At 59.9% G+C, this 25,135-nt stretch overlaps 3 protein-coding genes across 8 annotated transcripts in view; all 3 read left to right on the top strand.

Moving 5' to 3' along the window:
- The window catches only part of COL7A1 (collagen type VII alpha 1 chain), a 29,992-nt gene extending 20,406 nt beyond the window's left edge, over positions 1-9,586 (top strand). The window contains exons 81-118 of the mRNA XM_037128578.2: positions 86-121; positions 264-308; positions 511-543; positions 620-682; positions 774-809; positions 889-969; positions 1,295-1,363; positions 1,468-1,503; positions 1,578-1,619; positions 1,729-1,773; positions 1,862-1,906; positions 2,509-2,544; positions 2,627-2,686; positions 2,801-2,908; positions 3,082-3,153; positions 3,311-3,346; positions 3,583-3,642; positions 3,764-3,808; positions 4,020-4,055; positions 4,169-4,204; positions 4,285-4,341; positions 4,490-4,561; positions 5,032-5,103; positions 5,298-5,333; positions 5,577-5,657; positions 5,904-5,957; positions 6,034-6,087; positions 6,160-6,222; positions 6,624-6,686; positions 6,794-6,910; positions 7,089-7,166; positions 7,262-7,315; positions 7,470-7,518; positions 8,107-8,139; positions 8,287-8,373; positions 8,531-8,620; positions 8,754-8,951; positions 9,240-9,586. Coding sequence (XP_036984473.2) covers positions 86-121; positions 264-308; positions 511-543; positions 620-682; positions 774-809; positions 889-969; positions 1,295-1,363; positions 1,468-1,503; positions 1,578-1,619; positions 1,729-1,773; positions 1,862-1,906; positions 2,509-2,544; positions 2,627-2,686; positions 2,801-2,908; positions 3,082-3,153; positions 3,311-3,346; positions 3,583-3,642; positions 3,764-3,808; positions 4,020-4,055; positions 4,169-4,204; positions 4,285-4,341; positions 4,490-4,561; positions 5,032-5,103; positions 5,298-5,333; positions 5,577-5,657; positions 5,904-5,957; positions 6,034-6,087; positions 6,160-6,222; positions 6,624-6,686; positions 6,794-6,910; positions 7,089-7,166; positions 7,262-7,315; positions 7,470-7,518; positions 8,107-8,139; positions 8,287-8,373; positions 8,531-8,620; positions 8,754-8,951; positions 9,240-9,256 — 2,295 coding nt within the window. The 3' untranslated portion in view covers positions 9,257-9,586. The remainder of the gene's footprint in view (positions 1-85; positions 122-263; positions 309-510; positions 544-619; positions 683-773; positions 810-888; positions 970-1,294; positions 1,364-1,467; positions 1,504-1,577; positions 1,620-1,728; positions 1,774-1,861; positions 1,907-2,508; positions 2,545-2,626; positions 2,687-2,800; positions 2,909-3,081; positions 3,154-3,310; positions 3,347-3,582; positions 3,643-3,763; positions 3,809-4,019; positions 4,056-4,168; positions 4,205-4,284; positions 4,342-4,489; positions 4,562-5,031; positions 5,104-5,297; positions 5,334-5,576; positions 5,658-5,903; positions 5,958-6,033; positions 6,088-6,159; positions 6,223-6,623; positions 6,687-6,793; positions 6,911-7,088; positions 7,167-7,261; positions 7,316-7,469; positions 7,519-8,106; positions 8,140-8,286; positions 8,374-8,530; positions 8,621-8,753; positions 8,952-9,239) is intronic.
- A 922-nt stretch (positions 9,587-10,508) lies between these two features.
- UCN2 (urocortin 2) lies at positions 10,509-10,899 on the top strand. The gene has a single exon (XM_037128452.2). The coding sequence runs from the start codon at positions 10,509-10,511 to the stop codon at positions 10,845-10,847; it is 339 nt and encodes a 112-aa protein (XP_036984347.2). The 3' UTR covers positions 10,848-10,899.
- A 1,381-nt stretch (positions 10,900-12,280) lies between these two features.
- PFKFB4 (6-phosphofructo-2-kinase/fructose-2,6-biphosphatase 4) overlaps positions 12,281-25,135 on the top strand; it is a 28,017-nt gene continuing 15,162 nt past the window's right edge. For 2 of the 6 annotated variants that reach the window (XR_005080032.2, XM_037128430.2), the window contains exons 1-4: positions 15,802-15,965; positions 21,507-21,623; positions 21,778-21,874; positions 24,942-25,008. Coding sequence is in view for 4 of the 6 variants with exons in the window: in XM_037128430.2 (XP_036984325.1) it covers positions 15,869-15,965; positions 21,507-21,623; positions 21,778-21,874; positions 24,942-25,008 (378 nt within the window). In the remaining 2 variants the exon portion in view is untranslated. Of the gene's footprint in view, positions 12,362-15,801; positions 15,966-16,785; positions 16,878-17,774; positions 17,950-21,506; positions 21,624-21,777; positions 21,875-24,941; positions 25,009-25,135 lie in introns of those variants that run through there. The other 4 variants (XM_037128431.2, XM_037128433.2, XM_037128432.2 and 1 more) reach the window with 4 other exon arrangements.

The following is a 25,135-nucleotide window of genomic DNA, read 5'->3' as shown; positions in this document are numbered from 1 at the left end:
AACCCCCACGATGGGCAGTACTGCCTCAGTTTCCCTGGTGGAGTGGTACCACCCGACTGGCTCCTCACCACACTCTCTCCAACAGGGTAGCCATGGAGACCCTGGACCACCGGGTGCCCCGGTGAGTGACAGAGAGAGCACTGCCTGATGGGGGTGGGGCAGGCGTCCGCCCCAGCTGACGAGTCCGGCCTTGTTTGTGTTAATCCCTGAGCCCAGGGGGATAACTCTGCCCCCTGTCCCCTGCCCTTGATACTTTTCTCTAGGGTCTTGCTGGCCCTGCGGGACCCCAGGGACCATCTGGCCTGAAGGTGAGTAGAGGTGTTTGTGTGTGGGTGTGGCTGGAAGGAGGAGGCAGCTCCTTCAAGCTGGGTCTGCACCAGGGTGACATCTGCCAGTCTCCTGCGATGTCACTGCCCTGAGGCTAAACTCCAGGGTTCCCCAGCTCTGGGGGCTCTGCTTATGGGCCACCTGTCCTTTTCTGGGCTCATGCGATCTCTGGGCTTTTGGCAGGGCGAGCCTGGAGAGACAGGACCACCAGGACGGGTGAGTGGTCTAGGTCATGGGTCAGAGGCACAGGGAGGAGGTGGGGTCGGAACCCCGCTGACCTTTTTTCCCCCAGGGCCTGCCTGGACCAACTGGACCTGTGGGACTTCCTGGGCCTCCTGGTTCTTCAGGCCTTGTGGTGAGTAAGTCCCCTGTGGCCCTAGCAGGGACACCATGTCCCTGTCCCAGGTTCTCCTGTGTCCCCCTCACATGTGACTTCTCTCCCTCAGGGTCCTCAGGGGGCACCAGGTTTGCCCGGACAAGTGGTGAGTCCTGAGGGTCAGGCCTGAGCTCCAGGGGTTAGGGGGCAGCAGGCAGGCCCCTGACAGAGTTCCTTCCTCTCAGGGGGAGACGGGAAAGCCAGGAGCCCCAGGTCGTGATGGTACCAATGGCAAAGACGGAGAGCGAGGAGCCCCTGGCGTGCCGGTGCGTGTTCTGAGGGGAGCTTGCTGCAGGCCTGTGATGGGGCTTCTGGCGGAGCAGGAGGAAGGGGAGCAGGAGGAGGAGAAGGAGGAGGATGGAGAAGGAGGAGAAGGAGGAGCAGGTGGAGAAGCAGGAGGGGGATCAGGAAAAGGAGGAGGAGCAGGAGGAGGAGGAGGAGGAACTGGAGGAGAAGGAGGAGCAGGAGGAGGAAGAGGAGCAGGAGGAGGATGGAGAAGGAGGAGCAGGAGGAGGAGCAGGAGGAAGAGGGGTTGGCGCTGGGCAGCCTGGGAAGGTGGTGGAGGCAGGTCCTCACACTGCTCTACCACAGGGGTCGCCAGGTCTTCCCGGCCCTGTCGGACCTAAAGGAGAGTCTGGACCCATGGGGGCCCCTGGACAGGTGATTTTTGACCTCACCTCAGCCTGGATGGCACCACCCACCCAGGACAGCAGGGTGGGGGGAGACAGCAGGAGGCGAGGTAACTCACTAGGCATTCCCCACAGGCTGTGGTCGGGCCCCCTGGAGCGAAGGGAGAGAAGGTAAGTGTGGGGGGTCCTGGGGAGAGGGGCCAGTGGTGGGGCCCAGGAACTCTGCTGAGCCCTCTTCCTCACAGGGAGCCCCTGGAGCCCTTGCTGGAGACCTGGTGGGAGAGCCGGTGAGTGTGGATCCTTTATCAGCATAGTCCATCCACCCCCACTCACGATCCTCAGCTTCCATACCATGCCCCACACTTGACCCCGTTGCTTCCTGACTCATCTCTACAGGGAGCCAAAGGCGACCGAGGACTGCCAGGGCCTCGGGGTGAGAAGGTGAGGCAGGCCTGGTCCCAGGCCTGAGCACGTGGCAGGGAGGGGAAAGGTTGGGTGGCCAGACCCCCTTAGCACCCTCTCTGTGCAGGGTGAAGCCGGCCGTCCAGGGGAGCCTGGAGACCCTGGGGAAGATGTGAGTCGGGTTTGGGCAAGCCAGAGCCTGGGTTGAGGAGCGCAGTTGTGATGAGAGGGAGTGCTCCTGGGCCTTGCACCTGCCTGACCAAGCCTGGCTAAAGGTCCTGCGTTCCGGACCCTGCTCCCGGAGCACTCCCCCCAGGGCTCGGGGCCCCGTCTTTGCTTGCGTGCCTGTCCTCAGCCTTTGCTTCCTCCCCTGGTCTGATCTCCCTGGTCTCTGGCCTCTTCTTGGTCGTGTTTATGCTGTCCCTTACCCCCACCCCGTCTATGCTCCTTGTGTCTGAACTGATGTGTGTGGGTGGGGCGTGTCTGAGTTCCTGCTCCTGTCTGAGCTCCCACATATCTATGCTCACATCCCACTCGACCGCTCTCACGTGTGAGCGCCACGTGTTCCGTGGTCACGCCTGAGCGTCCCTCTCTGTGTGCCTCATGAGTTCTCGATCCCCTCCTAGCTCCTGTGAGCCGGTCCTTGGTCACATGCCTGAGCTCCCAGTGTTCACAGTCACATCCGCGCTCAGCGGGGACTCTTTTGGGGACTATGTCTAAACTCTGGGTGCATGTTCTCACCCTCTCATGTGCTGTTTACTTTCCCCTTTTTAGGGTCATAAAGGGGCTCCAGGACTCAGGGGTCAGAAGGTATGTGTGCCCCAAAGGGTCCCTGGTGGGGGTCATGGTCCTGAGACTCCATGAGCCTAATCTGACCCCTTTTACCTTGAAGGGTGACCCAGGAGTTGGGGTCCAGGGCCCCCCCGGGCCAATTGGTCCTCCAGGTCCAAAGGTAAGTCGTTGCCCCACCCCCTGTGGCGGGGGCAGTGGGCAGGTGGGAGAAGAGGTCATTCTGGGGGAAGGGGTCCTTCTGGGACCGCTCCTCCCTTTGCTACCTGTGTTCCAGGGAGACTTGGGCCCCTCTGGCCCTTCCGGCGCTCCTGGTATCATCGGCTTCCCTGGTCAGCCAGGCCCTCGAGGAGAGACGGGTCAGCCAGGCCCCAGCGGAGAACGGGTAAGGGTGGTGGGAGTGCGTGTGCAGACGTGACAACTTCAGGACCTCTGAAGCCGATAGTGGGTGAGGAAAACGTGGCCTGGGCCCTGCCTCAGGGCTCCAAGTCTTGGGAGACAGAGGAGGATGAAGGCTCCCAAGTCACCTCTGCCTCTCCTGCCTCGTTTTTCTGGTAGGGTCTGGCAGGCCCCCCAGGGCGAGAGGGACCCCCAGGTCCCTTGGGGCCACCTGGACCACCAGGGTCAGCGGTGAGTAGGAGTGCCCCAACTCCCCGTGTGTCTGATTCCTGCGTTGAAGTCTATCCACGCGAGAACCTAGGTGGGGGCCATGCCACACTGCTCGGACGGGTACGTGTGTGCCTTTGAGGGGCGCAGGACCCTCACCTCACCTCATTTCTGCCCACAGGGAGCACCCGGGGCCGCTGGACTCAAAGGAGACAGGGTAGATCGCACAGTCCTGCTGGCTTTCTCCTGTACCCTGTCACTTCCTTCAACCGCTACTGACCTGTTACCCTCTCCGACCTCCACTGACCTGTTACCCTCTCCGACCTCCACTGACCCCCGTCACCCCTCCAACCCCCACTGGCCCCCATCACCCCATCCAACTCTACTGACCTGCCACAACCCTGTCGCCCACTGATTGCCCACACTTATCCCTGGTGTCCTGTCGATCTCCAGGGAGACCCTGGAGTAGGGCTGCCCGGGGCCCGTGGAGAGCGTGGGGAGCCAGGTGTCCGGGTACGTATGTCCTGCCCCGCAGCCCTGGCCCGCTGCAGGGAGCCACACTGGGACTCCCTTTATTGCCGAGCTCCCCGTTAAACCCGACTTCTGATTCAGTGAATTTGACATCGCCATCCAGGGTGAAGATGGCCACCCTGGCCAGGAGGGACCCCGAGGACTTGTGGTGGGTCCCCTTGGGGAAAGCACCAGTGGTGTGACTTTATTATTGGCCTGTACCCTTGGGACACCCTGCAGCCCCCCCACGGCCCTCCGGTTCTCCCTGACTGCTCTCTGGTCCTTTGTCTCCTCTGCTCCCCTGGGCTGCCCAGTCCTCCCCCACCCCCTGACCTGTCTCCCCAAAGCCCCTTAGCTCACAGTCTTCTTCTCTTACACAGGGCCCCCCGGGCAGCCGGGGGGAGCGTGGGGAGAAGGTAAGGACATGGAGAAATGGCCCCCGCAGTGAGTGGGGGTTGGGGATAGTCTTGTAATTCAGGACTTGGGGACTCGCCCCTTCCGGTGAGACTCACACTCTTCCATCCAATAGGGTGACCCTGGAATGGCAGGGCTGAAGGGTGACAAGGTGAGTGTGGACATGGAGGAAGGGGGGGGCAAGGGACTAAGGGTGCTCCTGACTCCTCTGACTTTTCCCCATCCACTCAGGGTGACTCGGCCGTAGTTATGGGGCCTCCGGGGCCACGGGGTGCCAAGGGGGACACGGTGAGCGGGTCTGCTCTTGTGCTGACTGGGTCTCCCTCGGGCGAGGGTGGAATTCCTATGGGGGCAGGGCCAGGAGATCTGAGAGTCCAAACCCTCAGAGGGTGAGGGGCCTCCGGCTCCTGACCCTGACCCCTGACCTCTGACCTAGGGTGAACGAGGGCTGCGAGGTGCAGATGGCGAGAAAGGACCTCGGGGAGACTTTGGGAGCCCTGGAGAAAAGGTACAGGGAAGTGGGGGGCACTCCGTGTGAGTCCTGTGGGCTGTGAGGATAAGTGGGGAGGGGTCAGTGGGCACTGACCTTCTGGGAATCAGAGGAGAGGGGTCTTGTGTGGGCCTGTGGAGCCGCTGAGCAAGAGGGGCCTACAGAGGGCTCAGGGGCCTCAGCCAAGGTCATGAGGGGAGCTCTGGGCACAAGAGCCCCCATTTACCTTGGGGATTAGGGGCCCTCCAGGTAAATTTAGGGGCTCAGGGGTAAGAGGGAGGGGCAGGAGCCTGGGTTACCTGGGGTCTGTGGCCCATGTCACGCGGTCCATGGGCCCAGACCCCCAGCCCACCCTGCCACGGCACGGGCGGGAAGGGCTGGGGCCGCAGGTGCAGTGGGCGGCCGCGGCACTGGGGAGCTCTGGCCCAGATGGAAGGTTCCAAACCTCTAGCTCGGCTGAGCACTGCCTCTCCTGGTCACTCCTTCAGGGCAGCAAGGGAGAGCCTGGTGACAAGGGTGCGGCTGGATCGCTGGGCACCCGTGGACTCACCGGACCTAAGGCAAGCGCTGCCCCAGGCACAGAGCCAAAGCCACACGTCACATGTGTGTCCGCTGTGTCGGCCACATGTGTGTTCACACAGGGTCTGGGCGGGACCCAGAGCCACCAGGCCGCTGCACATGGAGCAGATAGGCCGGCAGGGGTCAGTCACACTGAGACAGTCACACTAAAGTCTTGCCCCTCTATTTTCCACAGGGGCAGCCTGGTGATGCAGGGATTCCTGGTGACCCGGTGAGATGCCCGGTCCCACAGGCCCCGTTCCCCTTGTGGTGACCCCATATTCTCATGGTGTTGTCAGATGGCCCAGTGTCCCCCACCTTCACAGTGACCCCTGTGATGGTTCTACCCCATGGCGACACCCTGCCTGTGGTGACCCTTGTTCCCATGGAAAATCCTGCCCCACCCATTACATCCAGACCAATTCCCGTGACCCCTCACTGGCTCCTTGACTTCATGTTGACCTCTCTCCCCCAGGGACCCCCGGGAAAGGACGGAGCCCCTGGCATCCGAGGAGACAAAGGAGAGATGGGCTTTATGGGCCCTCGGGGCCTCAAGGTGGGAAGGGGACTGGGTTTCTTGCTCCTGGTCAGGAGGCCTGTTGTTGGAGGGTGAGGTGTCTGGGGTCAGAGGTCAGTATCCAGGGTCAGATGCTGGGTACCCAGAGTTGAAAGTGGTGATGTTAGGCCCGAGGTTGAAAGGGGAGAGGCTGGCATGTCTGAGACCAGTTTGGAGAGTGGTTTGGGGCCGAGGGGTTACAGAGTGAAGTGTCTAGAAGTCACTGTCCACTGCTTTTTTCCTCAGGGCGAACGGGGGGTCAAGGGAGCCTGTGGCATGGACGGAGAGAAGGGAGATAAGGTACAGGGGTGAGACGATGTGGGGGGGCCGCAGGGCACAAGGCCTCAGGCTGACCCCCCCCCTCCGATGCCCGCAGGGAGAAGCTGGCTCCCCAGGCCGCCCTGGGCTGGCAGGACGCAAGGGAGATACGGTGAGTGCGGGCACACCCAGAACTGGGGGAGGACGGCGGGCCAAGCCCTAGCACACGCCTTCTCTTCTCCAGGGGGAGCCCGGCACGCCAGGCCAGGCAGGGGCCCCGGGCAAGGAGGGCCTCATCGGTCCCAAGGTACGGCATCTCCCAGTAGTGGACAGTAGGGGAGTCAGGATGGGCAAGGAAGGTCATGGTAGTGTTATGAGAGTTCAGGTGAAGGAAACTGTGGAGGTTGGGACACAGTGGGGGCGGGGGCTGGTCTTGAGGTTTCAGGGTGGGTCAGGGTCACAGTGGGCTTTAGGGTGGAGGGATGGGAGGTCAATGGTGGGTGGGGGAGGAGGGTAGCGGGTCAGTGTAGGAAAATTGGTGGAGTCGGGGGTCACTGCAGTGGGGTTGGGGTCCTGGGTGTCGCAGCGGGTAGAGCATCCCAGGCTGGCAGGGGTTGTGGAAGGCTGTGGCCACTGTGCCCAGGCTCACGGTGGCTGAGCTGAGGGAGGCCAGGGCAGAGGGTCTCCCATAGTCCTTTCTGTTCCCAGGGCGACCGAGGCTTTGATGGACAGTCAGGACACAAGGGTGACCAGGGCGAGAAAGGAGAGCGGGTGAGTTGAGGCCAAGGTCATGGTGAACTGAGGAGACTGCTGTGCTCTCTGGAAGTGGCTCCATCTTTGGGGGCTCTGATCACTGCCCCTGACCTGTTTCTCCCCAGGGGCCCCCAGGGATCGGGGGCCTCCCAGGTCCCAGGGGCAATGATGGTGCTAGTGGTCCCCCTGGGCCACCTGGCAGTGTTGGTCCCAAAGGATCTGAAGGACTTCAGGGCCAGAAGGTGAGAGGCCCTGACTCTGACTCCTGACCCCTGAACCTCCCTGACTCTCCCAGCTTCTCTGACCTCTGATCCTGTTCCCCATCTCCCAATATCCCTGCCCCAACTTCCACACCTACGATCCTTAACTTGCCCTGTGTCTGACCCCCGTACCCCTGACCCTGGTCCTTGCGCCTGACAGGGTGAGCGAGGTCCCCCTGGAGAGAGTGTGGTGGGAGCCCCTGGTGCCCCCGGGACCCCTGGAGAGAGAGGGGAACAGGTGAGTGGGGATTCCTGGGCTTGCGGTCAGAGATTGGGGTGACCTCTGGTGTTCCTGAGGTCAGAGGTCACAGCCCCGTCCCCCATTGCACGCAGGGGCGGCCAGGGCCTGCTGGCCCCCGGGGTGAGAAGGGAGAAGCCGCGCTGACGGTGAGTGTGCGCTGGGAGGGAGGGCCCCGCCTCCTGCCCCAGTGCCCTGACCCCCTGACCTGATGCTGTCCCTCCATCATCCCTGCCTCATGTGCCCTTTGTCCACCCCGGGGTCCGGGGGCTCTTCGTGATCCTTGTGGTCTGGTGCTCCCAGGAGGATGACATTCGGGGCTTCGTGCGTCAGGAGATGAGTCAGCACTGCGGTGAGCGAGGCCCCGTGCTGTCTCAGAGCCCTAGGACAGGGCCAGGCAGGGTCCCCGGGGCTTACAGTGGCAAGGAGTCAAGGCGATGGTGGACAGGGGTGGACACACAGGAGGACACACGTGCTTCAGGATAGGGCTTCCCCAGCGGAGAGGCAAGCGGAAGTGCGTGGACACGCAGGGAGTCAGGATGCCCAGCACAGCACGTGTGGAGGGGATGGAGGTGGGGGCAGGGCTGTCCCTCCGGGCCTGACATGGGGCATCAAACAGTGAAGGTCTGTCCCCTCCCGTCCTCTCTCTGCACCTGCTTTCATGTTGTCTCACGCGCTTGTTTCTGTCACTGTCTCCTTCTCTCTTGCCCTTTGCTGACCTGTCCCAACTTCTCTCTCGTCCTTTCTGTTTCTACCCTGCGTTTCTTCCTCTTTCTCGCTCCCTTTCTCTGTCTCTGCTTCCCTTCCTCTGCCTCCCCTGTTGGTCTCCCCGTCCCGCCCTGTGTATCTCTACCCCCGTGTGTGTCTCTCTCGCCCTGCCTCGTTCTACCTTTGTCTCTTGCTTCCTCTGTTATTGTCCCTGCCCTTCTGCCCCTTCCAGCCTGCCAGGGACAGTTTATCGCATCTGGATCACGTGAGTGGTTTTCTGGTATTTTCTGTTCTGGGAAATGCCCTCACCCCAGGCCCTGCGGTGCCCATCACCTGGCCCTCTCTGCAGGGACTGGGCTGGGGTGGCCGCCATGCCGACCCCAGGGCCCTGTGCCCCTGCTTCTTGCTCCAGACCCCCTCCCCAGCTATGCTGCAGACACTGCCCAGCACCAGCGCCGCCCTGTGCCCGTGCTCCGGGTCTCTCATGCCGAGGAGGAAGGTGAGGATAGCTGGACCCATGGGGCATGTGGGCGGAGTGCTCCTGCACGCAGGGCACATGTGTGCACACACGCCAGAGACCGTGGGCTGGAGCTGGGCACCAGGAACCTGGCCCAGCAGCAGCCCCCTCACAGCACCCGCCCCATGCCCTGTGGCAGACCAAGTGCCCCCTGAGGACGACGAGTATGAATACTCTGAGTACTCGGTGGAGGACTCCCAGGACCCTGAGGCCCCTTGGGACAGCGATGGTGAGGATGTTGGCTGGGTTCAGAGGGGCTTGGGGAGGGCAGGCAGAGCTGGTCTCTGCGGACCCCTTGCCAACCCCAGGCCCTCTCTGACTGCCACCATCTCTGCTGACCTCCTGCCCCCCCTGGACCCCAGACCCCTGCTTGCTTCCACTGGACGAGGGCTCCTGTACTGCCTACACCCTGCGCTGGTACCATCGTGCTGTGGCTGGAGGTACAGAGGGCTGTCACCCCTTCGTCTACGGTGGCTGCGGAGGGAATGCCAACCGTTTCGGGACCCGCGAGGCCTGCGAGCGCCGCTGCCCGCCGCACGGTGCCCAGAGCCAGGGCGGAGGTACGGGCCTGCCCTGTGCCCCAGCAGGGGCCCGGGTGTTGAGCCTGCCGGGATCAGCTCCTGGGTCAGGGTCCCCGGTCAGAAGGCCCCTTGGACTGGGGGACCTGGGACAGACGCCAAGACCAAAGAGCTAAAGAGAGAACCCACCTGTGGAGTCTCCACTATGGTCCCCTCTGTTCTCTCTCCTTGAAAGACCAGATAAGGAGCCCTTCCCCCACTGTCCCGCCCTGTGACCCATGTGCTGGGGAAGGTCAGGCAGCTGACACACCTCCCAACCTGCCCCGCCAGGTGCTCTTCAGAGCTGAGGCCCAGGGGATGAGCTGAAGTTCAATGATCTCTGGAGGAGATGGCATCTCAGCAGGACATTCCGTTCCTTTCCTTGGTGCTAGAGGCTCCTGTGCCCATGAGTGTGCATGAGTCTGTCCGTCATTTCAGTGACTTGTTCCTGTGGGTCTCGCCTTCCCCCCTGTGGACAAACCCCCATTGTGGCTCCTGCCTCCCTTGGCAGATGACTCAGCATGGGGGTGGGTGTGGGCAGGGAACGGATGTGACTACATCTGACCCGCCCCTTGACCCAAGCCTGTGATGACAACATGGTGCTGATTCTGGGGGGCATTAAAGCTGCTGTTTCGAAAGACCCTTGTTGTGGCTGCTTGGGGAGGTGGGGTGTCAGGGGGCCGGTTTCCCTGGGAGGTCAGTGCTGTCCTGCATGGGTGTGGGGTCCTGCTGTCTTATGACCCTCAGACCCCCGCTTGTCCCCAGAAAGGAGTACACAGGGAGGGGGCTGAGGGTATGTCCTCACTGCCCCCCAGGAGGGGATGAATCATGGGTAGGGGGCTGCCTCATGCCAGGAGACCTGCCCCGCCCCCCCCCCCCCCCCCGCAAGGGGCTGAGAGAGATAAAAGGGGCTCTTACGGGGGCAGAGGGTGAGGTCGCAGCACAGGCGCCTGGCCCCAGCCCTGGGCAGCCACGGTGGCCCTGACTCACCCCAGAGGAGGCTGCTGCTTTGGTAGGACTGGGGTCTGGGCGGGGTGGGCAGGGCCTCGGGTGAGTGGAGGTCTCTGGGCCTGAGGGTGCTCCAGGGGCCCTGGCTGCTTCTCCTGCTCAAGGACCCCCATCGCCGCCCCTTTGTCCTGGACTCTTGCCTTGACCTCAGGCTGTCCTTCGTCCCTCCGTGTCTCTCTGTTTCCGAATCCTTATCCCACCGCAGTGTCTGTGCCTGGCCTGGGTTCTTCCTCTCTCCTCCAGGCTCCCTCTCACCCACCTCCCTCGTTCTCGCCTTCTCTCCCTCTGTATGAATAGAAATTCAAGTATAAATATAAATATAATCTCTACACACACACACACACACACACACACACACACTCTTACTGTCTCTGACCCCCTCCCCCTTCACTCATCTCTGCCTCCCTCATTGTCACCCTTCTGCCTCTCGGGCCCCTTCTCTGTGTCACTCTGGTTCTCTCCTTGCCCCTCCGTCCCTGTCCCCGTCCCTGAGCCACAGCTGACCCCAGCCTCTGCCCTGAGCCTGTTCTCTCCTCACAGCCTGACCACGCGATGACCGAGTGGGCTCTTCTGGTGCTGACGGTCCTGACGCTGGGCAGGGCCCCGCTTGCCCCTGCGACCCCACTCCCAGTCTTCCAGCTCCACGCTCAGGACTTTCCTCGGGCCACTCCCTGCCCTGTTGCCGCAAAGAGCCCCTCAGCCGGCACCATGGGCCCCTCCACCCCTCGGAGCCACCCCAGCCCTGGCCCCCGCCCTGGCCCCCGCATCACCCTCTCGCTGGACGTGCCCCTTGGCCTCCAGCAGATCCTACTGGAGCAGGCCCGGGCCAGAGCTTCGAGGGAGCAGGCAGCCGCCAATGCACGCATCCTGGCCCATGTCGGCCGCCGCTGAGCCTGAGGGCAGGGGCCGCTTGGAGGGCAGTGGCAGAGCTGGACCTACTGCTCTGGGCACAGTGCATCTGGACGCCGCCATGTGCCGTCACTGCCTCGTCACACCTGAGTGCCGCAGCGCGTCTGGACGGCCGTGTCGGGTGACTGCCAAGTGGAGTCGTGCCGCACCTGGGAGCACCACAGATGTACAGCATGTCTGATCGCTAGCATGGAAGGCCGCTGCCTGTGCAGGCTTGCCGTGTGTGGGGGCCCCACAACCACAGAGCGTCTGGACCCCGCCCTGCGTGGCCACTCTCACCCGCTCTCAGGGACCTCCACGCAGGAGCCCGCCACTGCCTCTGAGACCAAGCCCACCCGAGACTGGCGGTCAGTCCTGTCCCCACAGGCCACCACACGGAAGTGGTGGCTGATGGTCAAGTGCATGTTTGTGCTCCCAAGGCAGCACCCACCCTGGGTGGACAGGCTGTTGGGGGCATCTCCAGGCGCAGGTGGCTGTAGTGGGAAGTCTGTGGCTTTGGCCACCTTGCCTCTGGGGATGGGGAGTGTGTGTATGTGTGGCCACATCTCTGACATCTGACAGCTTCAAGTGTGCGTGACAGGTGAGGGCATGTGACAGGGCTTGGAGGAACAGGTGCTTGTCACCCAGACCTGCATGAAGTGTGCAGAACACACAGCCAGGCATGGTCCCGGCTGCAGCCCGGCACACCCAGCCTCCACCCTTGGATGCACAGGGCTCAGGGAGCACAGGCTCAGGATGCTGGCGCTCGGGCCCAGCTCTGCCCCTCCCTGAGCAAGCTGTCCTGAGCAACAGATCACCTTTCCGAGCCTGTTTCCTCATCTGTACAACAGGTGACACCACCTGGCTTCTTGTGAGCACCGAGTGACAAGAGCACATCAAGATTCTGGCATGCAGGTGGAGCTCAATAAATGTAGTGTTGGAGACTGGAATGGCTGAGAGTTGCACAGCCATGTGCACCCAGGCAGAGACAGACACGCGGAGGCGGCGGCACTGCTGGCTGTGCTGCCCCTCTGCCCACTCCCTGCTCCCCACACCTGCTCCCCTGGTGTGGAAGAGTAGGCTTTGCCTTATCTCATGCGAGGGGCTCTGGTGCGGGTCCTGAGAGGGACTGACCTTCCGGATAGTGCAGACAGGTTTGCCTGAGGGTGGGGCAGGCACTCTAGGCGGTGTACACAACCCCAGCTGGAGGTGAGGGCAGAATTGGGCGGTACGGACAGCTCTGCTGGGAAAGAGGCAGTACTGGCTGGAGGGTGGCTGCCTGGAGTGGGGGCACTGAGGTGGATCTCAGTAGAAAGCAGCGGTGGGGGGCGGGCCCAAGGCGGGGCTGGGGAGGCGGGGCCACGGGTCAGGCTCTTCTCTCCAGAGCCAGAGGGCGGGGTTGCGGGACTCCACCAGCTGCAGGGGGCGGTACCCGGGCCAGTTGGGTTGCAGGATGGACAGAGGCACAGAAGGAGGCAGCCTCCTGACGGACCCCGGGTCAAGGAGCAGCAGGCAGGGTAGGTGCAAGGTGGTGTGGAGAGGGTGGGGAATTGGGAAATGACCTGGGGGCAGTGGGGTGGTGCTGGATGGGGTGCAAGGTTGTTGGGGGTCTCTGCAGGTAGAGAGGTGCTCTGAGGGGTATCAGCCTGTCAGTGGTATGGAAGAGGGGTCATGCTGAAGTCTAGCGGGAGAGAGGGAGCTGGGCCAAGGAGGAGCTATAAATAGTTCCTTCCTCCAGTCCGAGGGGAGGGACAGCCAGCTGGAGTGCTCAAGGCCCTCCCTCGGGGCCCTTCGCTGGCCTCCGGGTTCCTAGTCAGGGGTCACACCAGTTTGGGGAGGTTCAGAGGCTCATCCAGCAAGTTTTTTGCATGACTCCGCTTTAGCGCTTAAAGCAGCATTTCTACGGCACCTACTGTGGGCCTTGTGCCCATCCTGAGCTGCACTAAGCACCTACTGTGTGCCCTGTGCCCTAGGGGGTCATGAGCCTCTTGGAGCCCTTTCTGTGTTCCCTGGCTGGTCCTGAGTCACTTTGAGCACCACTGTGCACCCTGTGCCAGGCTGGAAGCAGCAAGTGCAGATAAGGGTTCCCGGGCCACTTGGTCACGTGGCTCCATGCCTCCAAATTGGAACCTCACACCTCCCGTGAGCTCTGGGCACAGGGAGACACAGGGAATGATCTTTGGCCAGACATGGCCAGAGGAAGCTGGAACTCCTGAGAACTCCCTGAACCAGCCAGCCAGTGGCAGCAGAGGGGACAGGAGGAAGGGAATAAAGGGGAAGGAAGGCAGCAGAGAGCAGCAGGCCCCAGGCACAGGGCCTGTCAGCATGTGCACACGCTTACTTCAATGTGTGGGTCTGTGTAGTGTTCACTGAGGTCCCTGGGGCCTCGTGCTGCAAAGGGTGGCTTGGTGGCTGGTCAGGGCTGGCCCACAGATACAGGACAGCAGAGTTTGAGCACTGAGAATCGAGGGTTGAGTACTCCAGCCACCCCACAGCTTGTGGCCTGGGACACGAAAGCAGGTCCGTTGGTCAGTGCAGAGGGCACCACAGCTTGAGCTAGCCAGGGCCAGGCGAGGTGGGTTCACGGTGGGGAGACTGAGTAAGACATGTGCACACACACGAGTGCATACTGACACCCTGGCACACTTTCCACGGACTGCTGGCTCACTTTGGGGTGGCCCCGAGGAGACAAAAGCCTTGAGGGCACCTACTGACGCTGAGGATGAGAAAGCCAGAGGAGCATTTCAATGGAGAGAGCACGCAGGAGCCAGGCCAGAGGTGGAAGTGCAGCAGTGCAAGGTGTGGGCCATAGTGAGACCACCCTGCTGGGGTGGGGCTGGGCTGGCTCTGCAACACGACTCCCCTTCCTCAGCTTCTCCCTGAGAAACGGGGGCCATGGGAGGGCACATGGGGAGTATCCTCCCAGCAGATGTGGACCCTGGCCTTGGGGAGGGGCCCAGGCTCCTGCTGCTGACCCGTGGCCTCCTTCTGGAATCCGGGACTTGGGAGGGTATATCTGAATCAGCGCAGGCTGTTTGGGGAAGAGTGGGAGGTGAGAGCTGCTGCGCTTCCTCGGAAGCCAGACTCAGCCTCTCTGGGTGTGGAGGTGGCGCCCCAGACACGGCCCTGGGAAGAAGTGCCCTGCCCTGGCTGCCTCCTACCCCGAGCCTTTGAGAACATCCTCAGGGAGGTGGGGAGGAGCACGGGCAGGCCTGAGGAGGTGCTGGGTGTTTGTGGGTGTGAGAGGAGGCGGTCTTTGCAGTGAGTGTGGGGGAGGGGGGCGGGGCGGGGATAGACAGGGTGTGGGCATACGGTGACAAGGTCTCTGAGGCCAGAGTGGCCCCAGGATGACCTTGGCAGTGGCCAGGAGACAGAAGGGCTGGCTGTGCCAGGAACAGAATGAGTGGCTATGGAGGAGGAGGAAGCAGAAGGGTGGTCATGAAGGGTTTCCTGCTCATCGGAGGCCACCCACGGGTGTGCTCAGAGGTGTTGGGTGTGGGGTGGAGGGAGGTGGGGTGGACCCTGCAGGGGAAGGAGGAAGTGGCCGAAGCTGTCTGAGGTAGGGCATCCCAAGGGGAGGCAGCTTGAGCTGGTTTTAGGGAGGGTCTAGGTGGGCTTCCAGCATGTGGACCTCCTGATCCTTCATTTCCTGGGAAGTGGGCAGGCCATCTGTATCAGAGTCAGCCTAAGGGTCCTTGCCAGGCTCTGAAGGGCTGGGTGGTGATTTGGAGAACTAACCCAAGGCAGGGGTGTGGTGAAGAGGCTGAGGGAGGGGTTGCAGCACCTTTGGTGTACTGGGGTGACCCTTCCTTGCTCACGCCCCAAGCACCTGGCTCCTGACCGGGCACAGTTTGGTCAGAGGGAACTCCAGGTAGGGTACAGTGATCCCATCAAGGGGAGTGGCAGAGGGCCTCGCTGGAGGGCAGTGTGACAGGTTCAGCCATGTCAACAGGGGCCCCAGGGCAGAAAATGTCCAAAGCTCGGAGAGGCTGAGCGGAGAAGACAGCAGAGTGGCCCAGGGGTTTCTGAATCTCCAGACTTTCTGCCTTGCCTCCACTTGCATTTTAAGAGACAGTAGACAAATAATGTAATAAATGATAACATGAATGTGCTTTAGAGTGGATTTTTTAGACACTGACACGTTTACTCTATACCAAGATCTTGTAAGATTGATGACCTGCACATTCCATTTTCAGCAGAGTCCCCACAGAGCTTTGTTATGTCCCACTCCCACTCGCGTCCCACTCACTTGCTCCAGGTCGCCTGGGGTTTAGCCTGAGCTCCCCAGCAGCTAAGGCAAAAGGAGAAACACGATCAAATTTGAAATATTTCCTGGGTTCCCATCCATGAGATAAAGGAACGTTTTCAGCATGGTGGAGCGAATCGCTCCTGTGGGTTGGGGGAAGAGTCCCCGGACTTGGCGCAGATGGGAGGGTTGGGGCGGAGGGGAGTTGATAGTTGGGAGGTCAGGCCAGTGATTACAGTCGCCTAGAGGCCTCTAGGTTGGTCCTAACCAATCAAGCCTCGCGTGTCACTAGACTGTGCCCCTCTGCAGGTAAAGTCCTCCCTCCTGGGGTCCCTGAGGCCCCGCGTGGTAAGGAGAGGAATTTCAGGTTCTTTGGGGGCGAGGCGGCTGTTGTCCCGGGCAAGGCCTTAGGAGAGACCCCTGCAAGTCAGCGCGGTCGGGTTTGGTGTGCTGGATGGGTTCACCCGAGGCCAGGCCTGTACCGCCACCCCAGGACTTGGGCCCGTAGGGATTTGGGCATGCGCGCCCCGTATTCCCGCAGGAAGGGCAGGCCCGCAGAGGTCCGGCTGGTCGGAGAGTTGGGCATGCGCGGCGGAGGCCCGGCCCTCTTTAGTTAGGGTGGAGCCTGCTCGGCCTGGGGCGGGGCCTGCGGGGTGCTGGCCTTACATCACGCGGCGGGAGGAGAGGCGGGGCCGAGGGGCGGGGTCTCTAGTGGCACCAGTTGGCTAGGCTTCTGGGGCTCGGAAGCCGCGCACTCCCGACTCCTCCCGCCTCCGGGATGGCATCCCCAAGGGAATTGACTCAAAACCCCCTGAAAAAGATCTGGATGCCGTACAGCAACGGGCGGCCCGCCCTACACGCCTGCCAGCGCGGTGGTGAGGCGGGGTCCCCGGGGAGCGGGGAGGGCCCTCCACGGGGATGGGTGGGTAGGGCGGCCTGGGCAGTGGTCTCGCATGCAGAGGGGGCCGAGAACTGGTGCGGATCCGGGGACAGGTGAGGCTGCCTAGACTGGTGGGAGGGGAGCAGAAACAGGTGGTGGGTCGGGGACAGGTGTGGCAGAGCAGGAGACGGAAACAGGGATGTGGGGAAATCTTGGCTCCTTGGGGACTAGGTCTTGCCGTCTTCACCTATGAGAGAGGCCCCAGCCCCTTAGCACTTCACAGTGTCCCCACTGCCTCAGGCCAGGGGAGGACCTGGAGTCCTTGCCCTGTCCTCTCTGCTGGCCAGAGAGCGTGGGCCTGGTAATTGGACCGAGTCTGAGCTGTGTTGGCTCTGGAGAAATTGCTTGGCCTCTCTGAGTCCAGAACTTTCAAAGGCCCAAGTGTAGGCTAGCCCTGCAGTGGGAAGAAGGCTTGCTTCTTGGCCTTCACCACCCACCTCTTCGCCTAAAATCGAATTTTAGGAGGAAGGTCAAGGATGTGCAGCTTTGACTGGATAGAGATGGCGAGGGCACTGTGCTGTACTGGCCTGTCTTTGTGTCCAGGGGTGTGGAAGCATTCCAGTGGGGTCATGGGTAAATGGTAACATTTGGGCTAAAACATCTAGGAGCCATGCTGAAATTCACATTGTTAAGGGGCTCGCCTTTCTTGGGGTCCTGGGAGTTTAATCCACTACCTTGACTTTCTACATGTCCTTAACTGAGTCTTCAACCTTCTTATTATGAAGAAAAACAAAGATTTGTTTTAGGAGTAATGAAACATTGTGATGAATTTGCAAGTTGGCAAGGACCTCAGAGAACATCCAGTCCAACTCCTGGTACACGTATGGAGTGGAGAACAGGAGACTGGGTATGCCTGAGGGTCTCCCTGCACTCCTGACCTCTGCTGCTTGGCCCTGATAAGGGAGGGGAAAGTGCTCTGCGTTTGTCTGGCTTGGAGGCCAGCCCGGGGCCTTGGCTTTGACCATGATGTGAGTCCTAGGGAAGAAGTGTGTGTCTCTCCTTCCACACTGTGAGTCCTGACAGGCAGTGGCCATGGCTTTGACCGTGATATAGGTCCTGATGGGGGGTGGAGCCTGTGATCATGCTTTCAGTCTTGGGCCCATGGCTTTCCATGCACTGCTCTGAGTCCTCCTTCAAGACATTTCTGGAGGTGTGAGGGCCCCTCTTCTGTGCTCCTGGCCACTCTGTTTTAGCGCTGCATTGTCTGAACTAGCTGCTGTTCTCACACAGAGAAAGGAGTAAGAACCTGGACTTTGGAGGGAGGAACACTCAAGCTGCCTCCTGGCTCCAGTGTGTGACCTTGGGCAGAAAGCTGAGCCTCTATTAGAGGCCTCGGGCTCCTTGCCTGTGGGATGAGACTGTTACCATCCTGCTCCATGAAGTTGTGATGAACCTCTTAATGAGTAGGTGCTCAGTAGGAGGGTGCTCAGTAGGAGATTTTGTAATCTCACCACTGTCACCTCTTGTCACCTCAAAGTCTGGGACTGAAGCATCGACTCTGAGCTAACCCCCATTACAGGTGGGAAGGGAGCTGCAGTCCGGTGGGGAAGGGACTTGCCGAGGTCTCACAGTCCCTTGGCAGGGTCTATATTTCTCCAAGCTCCAAGTCTATGATTAAAATATGGCTCTGGTTTGGGCAGAAGGGCTCGTGCCTGCCACACTGTGTTGCAGTGGGTGGAACTGTGGGCTGGCCCAGCACCCCAGATGCTTCCTGGAGAAGGAAGTGGCACCCAAGAGGCCAAGAGGCACCTGCAGATTGTGTGGGGGTTTGGGCCCCAGGTTAGGGTTTCAGAATTCACAGCAGGGTGTTACTCAGCAGTGAACGAACTTGGAGATGGAGCCTGTTTGTGCAGCAGGTCCATTGTCCAGAGGCTACATTCCTGCAGCCGTTATGCTCTGCAAAGCAGACCTATGACCAGGTAGGAGGGCCACGAGGACAAGTGTGGACCTGAGGGTGGGTGGTGCAGAGGAGTCCACTCACTCTCAGGTGTTTGCAGAGAAGAGGGTGCGGGGCTCAGGGCTGGTCTGTGCTGTGTGGTAGGTTGTCCTCTGGGCACCCTAGGCTGATTGGTGGCTGTGGGACATCCTGTGCTTCTTCCACCCCCACTTCTCATTAGCGATTCTTCCTCCTTTTGATAAAATCAGAGCTACACCTGAGGTCCGGAACCTGTTACCTCCCTCATCACTGACTCCTCAGCACCTGGAGGTGCTTTGCTGGGCGGGTGAGGCAGGGATGAAGAGGGGACTCAGGAAGCGCAGCAGAAAGGACAGTGTCTGTCTGGTGGCTTTTCTTAGCCAAAAGGTGGCAAGACTCTTCCTGGGTGTGGACATGACTGAGGTGTGTACAGCACAGTAGGGGAGTTGACTTTCTGTCCCCTCCGAACAGGACAGTGATATGCAGGAGCTCCTCCTTCCCCCGCCTGGCCCAGGGAAGTGGAGCAGGCCCAGCTCAGGAATCGGTTCTGGAACCCACTTCAAGGACTTGTGGCTGTCCCTGGGGCGGCCTCACCAGAAAGTGTTCCCTGTCCAGCACGAGGCTTGTTTCAGGCCTCTTGTGTGCCAGGGCTCCCGTGGTCTTGAACAAATGTACAGGAAGAGGAACTAGAGAGGGAAGCCAATGACATGTTTTCAGATTTCCTTCCGCACATACCCAATGTCCTAAAAAGTGTGTCCTGCTGTCCTGCTGCTCATTGTCAGGGTCCTTGAGGGCCCAGAGCTGCATGTCCCAGCTCTCCTGGTCTGCATGCTCCGTGTTCCACTGCAGTTGTTTACCGCCCCCACGCCCCCAAGTGGGGTTTAGTTTGCAACTTCTGGCACTTTCCCAGTGTTTTGCTGTTGGAAAGCAGAGCTGTGGTGAAGAGACTTGTACTTTGACTTTTCTTTTCGGTCATTTATTTGGGAGCTTATCTTGAGGAACAGAAGTAATAGGTGATTTATTGCTCTTGTTTTGCACCCAGCCCGGATCTGCTGCCCCGCCTGCCCACTGTGGCTGTGCACACAGGGTGGGGTGAGGGGGCGTGCTGAGCAGACCCCTTGCTGGGAGGCGAAGGCGTCTCTGGGAAGATAGATGAAGAGGAGATGCAGGACCCCAGTCCTGAGACTGCAGAGGAACCCTCCAGGGCTCCGTGGGAAGAGGTGGCATCGTCACGGGGAGCAGGATGGGTGCAGGTCCTCCCCCACAGTTAGTCGCCATGCACTGCCCTGGTTCATAGCCACACACTGCCCTGCAGTTGCCCGAGAGCCCCTGCCGGCCAGCTAGAAACTGTGCAAATGGCACAGGGCCCACTGTGGGTGGCCTTGAGGACACAGGGCCTTGCCCAACTTGTTTTTCTCATGCATTAGCTAACGCTGAGGTTTTTTTTCGCAAGTTCCCTCACTCTTGCTTACCTTCTGTTCCGTGGGATACCCTCCTGTCCTTCCCTGGGGCTCACTGTTTGTGTCACCTTTGCTCGCAGCAGCGATGGCGCTCGCACTGGGGAGTAGGGCCCTTTACTTCCCCCTGGGGACAAGAGTGTCTCCACACCCAAGTCCCCACGGCAGTTGGTGCTGAGGTACACCTGTGTCCTTAGCCTGGCGTGCTGCCAGGGTATGTTTGTTTATTTATTTTTAAGATTTTATTTATTTAATTTTAGAAAGGGGAAGGGAGGGAGAAAGAGGGAGAAAAACATTGATGTGAGAGAGAAACATCAATCGACCGCCTCTTACCAGCCCTAACTAGGGACTGGCCTGCAACCCAGGCATGTGCCCTGACTGGGAATCGAACAGGTGACCCTTCTATTGGCCGGAGGATGCCCACCCCACTGAGCCATGCCAGTCAGGGCCGGAAGCACTTTTACTTGGAGATAGTGCTGGACCTCCCTGAGGGATTGATTATCAGCCCCTCATAGATTCCAGCAGAGTCAGGATTAGAACCCAGGTCTCTCTGACTCTTGACCCCCAGGCAGGGCTGGCCCTGGGGCCACTGTGCTTCAGCCGGAGGGTTGGGGGGTCGGGCCTGGAAGTCTGTCTAAGGAGGGCTACCAGGTAAGGACACTTGCAGAGCCGCAGGGGTCAAAGAAGGGCCCTGACAGGTCCTCACATCTGTCCATCTCTGTCTGCTGTGGTGTCACCTGGCCCAGTTCCTGAGGTCAACGAAAGGGAAGCTTCCTGCGGCGTCTCAGTGGAGAGCACACTGAAAGCTGAGCCAGGTCACATTCTGCTGCTTTGGTGTCTGTCCCAACAGGCCAGGGAGTCAGGGGGGCTATGGCCAGACCCTTCCCCACCTCCAGCCTGGCAGTGTCTCTGATTGGCACACGGTCCTGGTGGTACAGGGATGGGGGGTGGGCTCTCACTGGGTCTGCCCTTGTGGACATTGGCCTGGGTCTCTGGTCTCAGCCCCTTGCAGCCTTACCCTGTTGGGTTTTGAGATGCTTCCTTCCGCCCTCCTGTCCATAAATTTTGAGCACCGACTCTGTGCCAGACCAAAGGATCCCGAACAGCTCAGACACTGCGGGGCTGCTTTCACTCCAAGTGACAGGTCGCGGGGCGCAGACTCCTTAGTGAGATCACTGAGACTGAGGACAGAGTTCGCCGGGTGGGCTCGGGGGTGCTGAGGAGGAAGGCCAGTTTCTGAGTTGGGCTTTGCACTGTGAAGAGAAGCTCACCCGGGAGAGTGCGCAGTGGCACCGTGCGGTGGGATTCCTGGATGGTGGCTCAGTGTGGGAAGCCCCTGGGCTCTGGCTCTGCCCTGCGCACCATGGGACTCCCCAGCAGCGTGGCAGGTCCGGCTTTGTGTCTGGTGATGCACAGCAGGGGGGTTCGACTGTGGCTGCTGGAGCCCGGGCAGCCCTGGGGAGTGTGGGGGGAGGAACAAACTCTTCTACCCCCAAGGTTCATCTGCCTGGCCTAGAAATAAAATAGACATGAGACAAGTTAGCAAGAGAAAACAACCAAATTAAATACGTGCATACGTACATAGGAGAACCCCATGTACGTGAGAGGTTCAGACACGGAAAGGGGATTGAGGGTAGAGAAGACCCTGAGCTAGAGAGGAGGTACTGCACCTGGAGAGCCTCAGCCAGTAACGGCAGGAGGGTAAGAAGAACTGACCTTTAGTAAACAGACGTTTGCCCTGCCCTGCAGATAGGTTGAAAGAAGTTATCTCTGATAAAAGCTTATGGGCAAGGCCTGCAGTTCAAATTCTTCTCTGTAGTTAATGGGGCCGAGGCAGAAGATTCTCTTGGGCCTGTGGCTAAAGTTGCCTTTCGCTCAAAGCCATCTTCATACCACAGAGGTACATGTTGGGGTGACTTATTTTGCACCCCCACAGGAGCAAGCCAGTGGTTGCTTGAGGTCAGGACCTGGGGGCGCTCAGGGAGTTGTGTGACGGGAAGAGGCTTGGAAAGCATATCCGATGCCAGTCCTGTGCCGAGAGGGAGCGAGGGCCCCCCCGGGAGGGGTCCTGACCCTTGTCTGACCTCTGCTCCTTGCCTTTCAGTCTGCATGACCAACTGCCCCACGCTCATCGTCATGGTGGGCCTGCCAGCCAGGGGCAAAACCTACATCTCTAAAAAGCTGACCCGCTACCTGAACTGGATTGGCGTGCCCACGCGAGGTGAGACTTGGCCTTGGCTTTCCAAGTGGGCATTGGGGCTGTGTCTGGGGGGGGGCATGAGAGATGGCTAGACTGCTGCGGGGCCCGGGGTAGGTTCAGCTCACAAGTGGGGGGGGTGCTGTTGGGTGAAAGCCGAGCCTTTTCTTTCCCCCAGAGTTCAACGTTGGCCAGTATCGCCGGAACGTGGTCAGGACGTACACCTCCTTCGAGTTCTTCCTTCCGGACAACGAAGAGGGCCTGAAGATCAGGAAGTGAGTGGGTGTGCATGTGTGAACGGAGAGGGCCCTGCAGCCTCTGGAGGCCAGTTGTTGAGGATGACAGAGCTGCTCCTGAGTCCTGGCCTTGCTGTGTCCCTGCAGGCTGTGACAGGGCTGGGCTCTTGACCACTCAGGTGTGATAGGGTTGGGGATGGGATGGGTTTGGGGACCAGGAGACGGGGTTTGTGGTTTCTTGGTGTCCGGCCCTGCCCTGCTCTGCCTTGCCCTGGTGTTAATGAGCCCTTGGCCAGAGGAGGGGAGGACAGGGCCTCAGGGAGGTGGCGGAGGCTCAGCCAGGGCAGGGGAGGGCCACCCTCCATGGGGGGAGTCGAGTGGGTACAGGGGTACTGTCCTCAGGGATTGGGCAGAGTGGGAGGGCGACCGCCTCCTGGGGCCTCACAAAGCAGGAGAATCAGGCCTGGAACTGGGGCCTTTCCTCCCTTGCCCCAGGAGAAGCCCTGTCCTGTGTAGTTGGAGGATGGCTAGCATGTGCTTGGCATGTGTGGAGCAGACCTTGACCTGGCTTTGTAGTGCTGGGTGACTGGTGCACACTCCTGCTGTTATTCTCCAGGGGAGAATTTGCATATGATCCCCACCCCTCCCCACCCCACCTCAACTGAGTCCCTTCTCCAGAGAAACTGAGCACCAGCCCGTGTCTGAGGACCTGCACTATGTTCTTGTCTGGTGTCAGCTGAGGGATCAAGAAGTGGCCTTGCCCTTGATGGGGTAGGGCATGGAGCAGAGGTTGGCCCAGCTCTCCTAACAGCCCCAAGTCAAACACGGCCCCAGGCCACAGGTCACCTAGGCCTGGACACTAGGCAGCCAGCTCTCTCTCTGGCCGCCAGGTGGCAGGAGCTCCCCACCATGGACCTTGGCCCTCTGACCCTTTTTTGCTCTTGGGTCGATGGGTTGGGCCAGGCTGCTTGGTTCATCCTCCAAATGAACCAAGAAGGGAGGGGATGTCTGACATACAGGCCTCTGTGGCCAAACTGTGGGTCAAACTCAAGGCCGGACCCTCTGGTGATATGGACCCAAACAAAAGGGAGGGGACTGCTAGTTGAACTCCTGCTGTGTGCTGGGTGTGTGATGCCCATTGTCACCCGGCCCCATTTTACAGATGGGGAATTGAGGCTCAGAAGTCTCACACAAGATAACGTGTTATTTGACACACCCCATAGGTACACATGGGTTCACACACAGTCATATATACACACATACATGTGAGTGTGCATGCATGTGGACACCCATACATAGAAATACTCAGACTCATGCATGTGCGGTCAAGGTTGCATAGCATGCAAGGACACACACACACTTGCAAACCTCGTGTGCACACCAAGGCACACTTGTGCTCACCTGTGTAGACATATCACACTCAAGCACACTCAAGCATGGTGTGTGGGGTTCCCCAAGACCACCCCAGATTCTGTGATCTGCTGCTGTGATCTCAGCATGTGGCCATACTCTCAGCTAAGGTTTATTACACAAAAATGATACAAAGCATCAGCAAAGGGGAGAGGCCAGTGGGGTGAAGTCTGGAGCAAACCAGCTTCCCAGAGTCCTCCGCCCCAGAATCAGACAGGGCGCGCTAGGTCCTCTGGCATGAACTTGAACGACACGCGTGAAGTGTTTTTGGCCAGGCCCGCTCACCGCAGATGCGAGCCCAGGGTTCGTCAGGGCCGGTCACGCATGCGCTCTGTGCCTCGTGCACACCAGAGTTGCAGAATCCCGAAAGGAAAGCGGGTGTTCCATATAAACCATATTGTTTGTGTAAACTGTCCAGGAAACTTTTTTGCATCCTCATCCGAGGATGTTTTTACTGATTTTAGAGAGAGAGGAAGGGAAATAGAGACACAATGATGTGAGAGAGAAACATCTAAAAGAAAAAAAGAAACATCTATCGGTTACCTCCTGTACACGCCTGACTGGGGACCGAATCTACAGCCTAGGCACGTGCCCTGACTGGGGATCAAACCTGTAACCTTTCGGTGCATGAGATGGTGCTCGAAGCACCTGAACCTCCTGGCCAGGACTAAAGAGATCAGAAAAGAATCAGTGCAGGGAGCTGTTTACCATTCAAATTCTCAGACCTCAGCCCAAGGCCAGCCTTGCCTGCCCGCAGGCCTTTGGAAGGTCGAAGGTCGAAGGTCGGTGTTCTCAGGCTGCTGTGTTAACCCTTTTCACATGTGGTCCCGCAACACGGGAAGGTGGGTGCCCACACATGCATGCACACATCTGCATATCTCTTGGCATATGTGGGCATGTACATACTAGTGCCCACTGTATACACATACATGGACATGTGCATTAACACACTAAGCACACTCATGTGCTCATACCACATGAAGGCATGTGTGCACACCCCATGCACTCACATAGGAGTTCACACATTTGCATCCTGAATGCCTGTTTGGACGCATACAAAAACCTATACTCGTGCATGGGTGTGCACACAAGTACCCCATGCACGCACATGTGTGCGCTCATTCATGCCTGTGCCTTTTCAGTCACCACCCACAAGGGCTTGGGGACACTGGGGTGTTTTCTGTAGGGACTCGTGCCCTACAGTCCTGTTCAGTTCTGACACCACCCACTGGGAGCAGCCTCAGCTCCACAGGTTAAGGGCTCAGCCCCTCGGCCGCCTTTACTGTAAACCCCAGTTGCCAGTCCCAGGGGGCCACCGTGCTTCTGACTGACCCTCTGTGACTCGGGGGTTTCCACAGCCGCCTCCTCCTCGGTTCAGTAATTTGCTAGAACCGCTCACAGAGCTCAGAAACCTGTTTTAGTTATGTTGACTGGTTTATTATAAAGGGTACAACTCGGGAGCAGCCAGACAGAAGAGACGCCCAGACAGGGATGGGACGTCCACACCCTCTCAGGGTGCGTGGCCCTCCTAGCACCTCCGCCTGTTCACCAACCTGGACGCTCCCCAGCTCTCCTTGTTCGTGGGTTCTCATAGAGCTCGAGGCGACCTGCAGCCCACCCCTCTCCTGTCCCTTACCTGCTGCCCTCCTACAGCCCAGGTCGGGTCCTGGCTGACCCCATGTTTTCTCCCCTGAAGGCAGTGTGCCCTGGCAGCCCTCCATGACGTCCGGCGGTTCCTTAGTGAGGAGGGGGGACATGTGGCGGTGAGTGTGATACCCTGGCAACACCTGGGAGAGAGATGTGGGAGCCCGTAGGCATCCATCCTTTGCTCACCAGGCCTCTGGAGGGGAAGGCAAGGTGTGTGTGGCCCGGATGCTTCTCAGGGACCAG

This window comes from Artibeus jamaicensis, unplaced genomic scaffold (genome assembly GCF_021234435.1).
Source record: "Artibeus jamaicensis isolate MK-2021 breed Jamaican fruit bat unplaced genomic scaffold, CSHL_Jam_final contig_519, whole genome shotgun sequence".
NCBI classification, from domain to species: Eukaryota; Metazoa; Chordata; class Mammalia; order Chiroptera; family Phyllostomidae; genus Artibeus; species Artibeus jamaicensis.
This window is presented reverse-complemented; position numbering and strand designations above follow the sequence as displayed.

What these genes read in the sequence shown, in the direction of transcription:
- UCN2 (XM_037128452.2), top strand. Translation starts at nt 10,509, where the DNA reads ATGACCGAGTGGGCTCTTCTGGTGCTGACGGTCCTGACGCTGGGCAGG.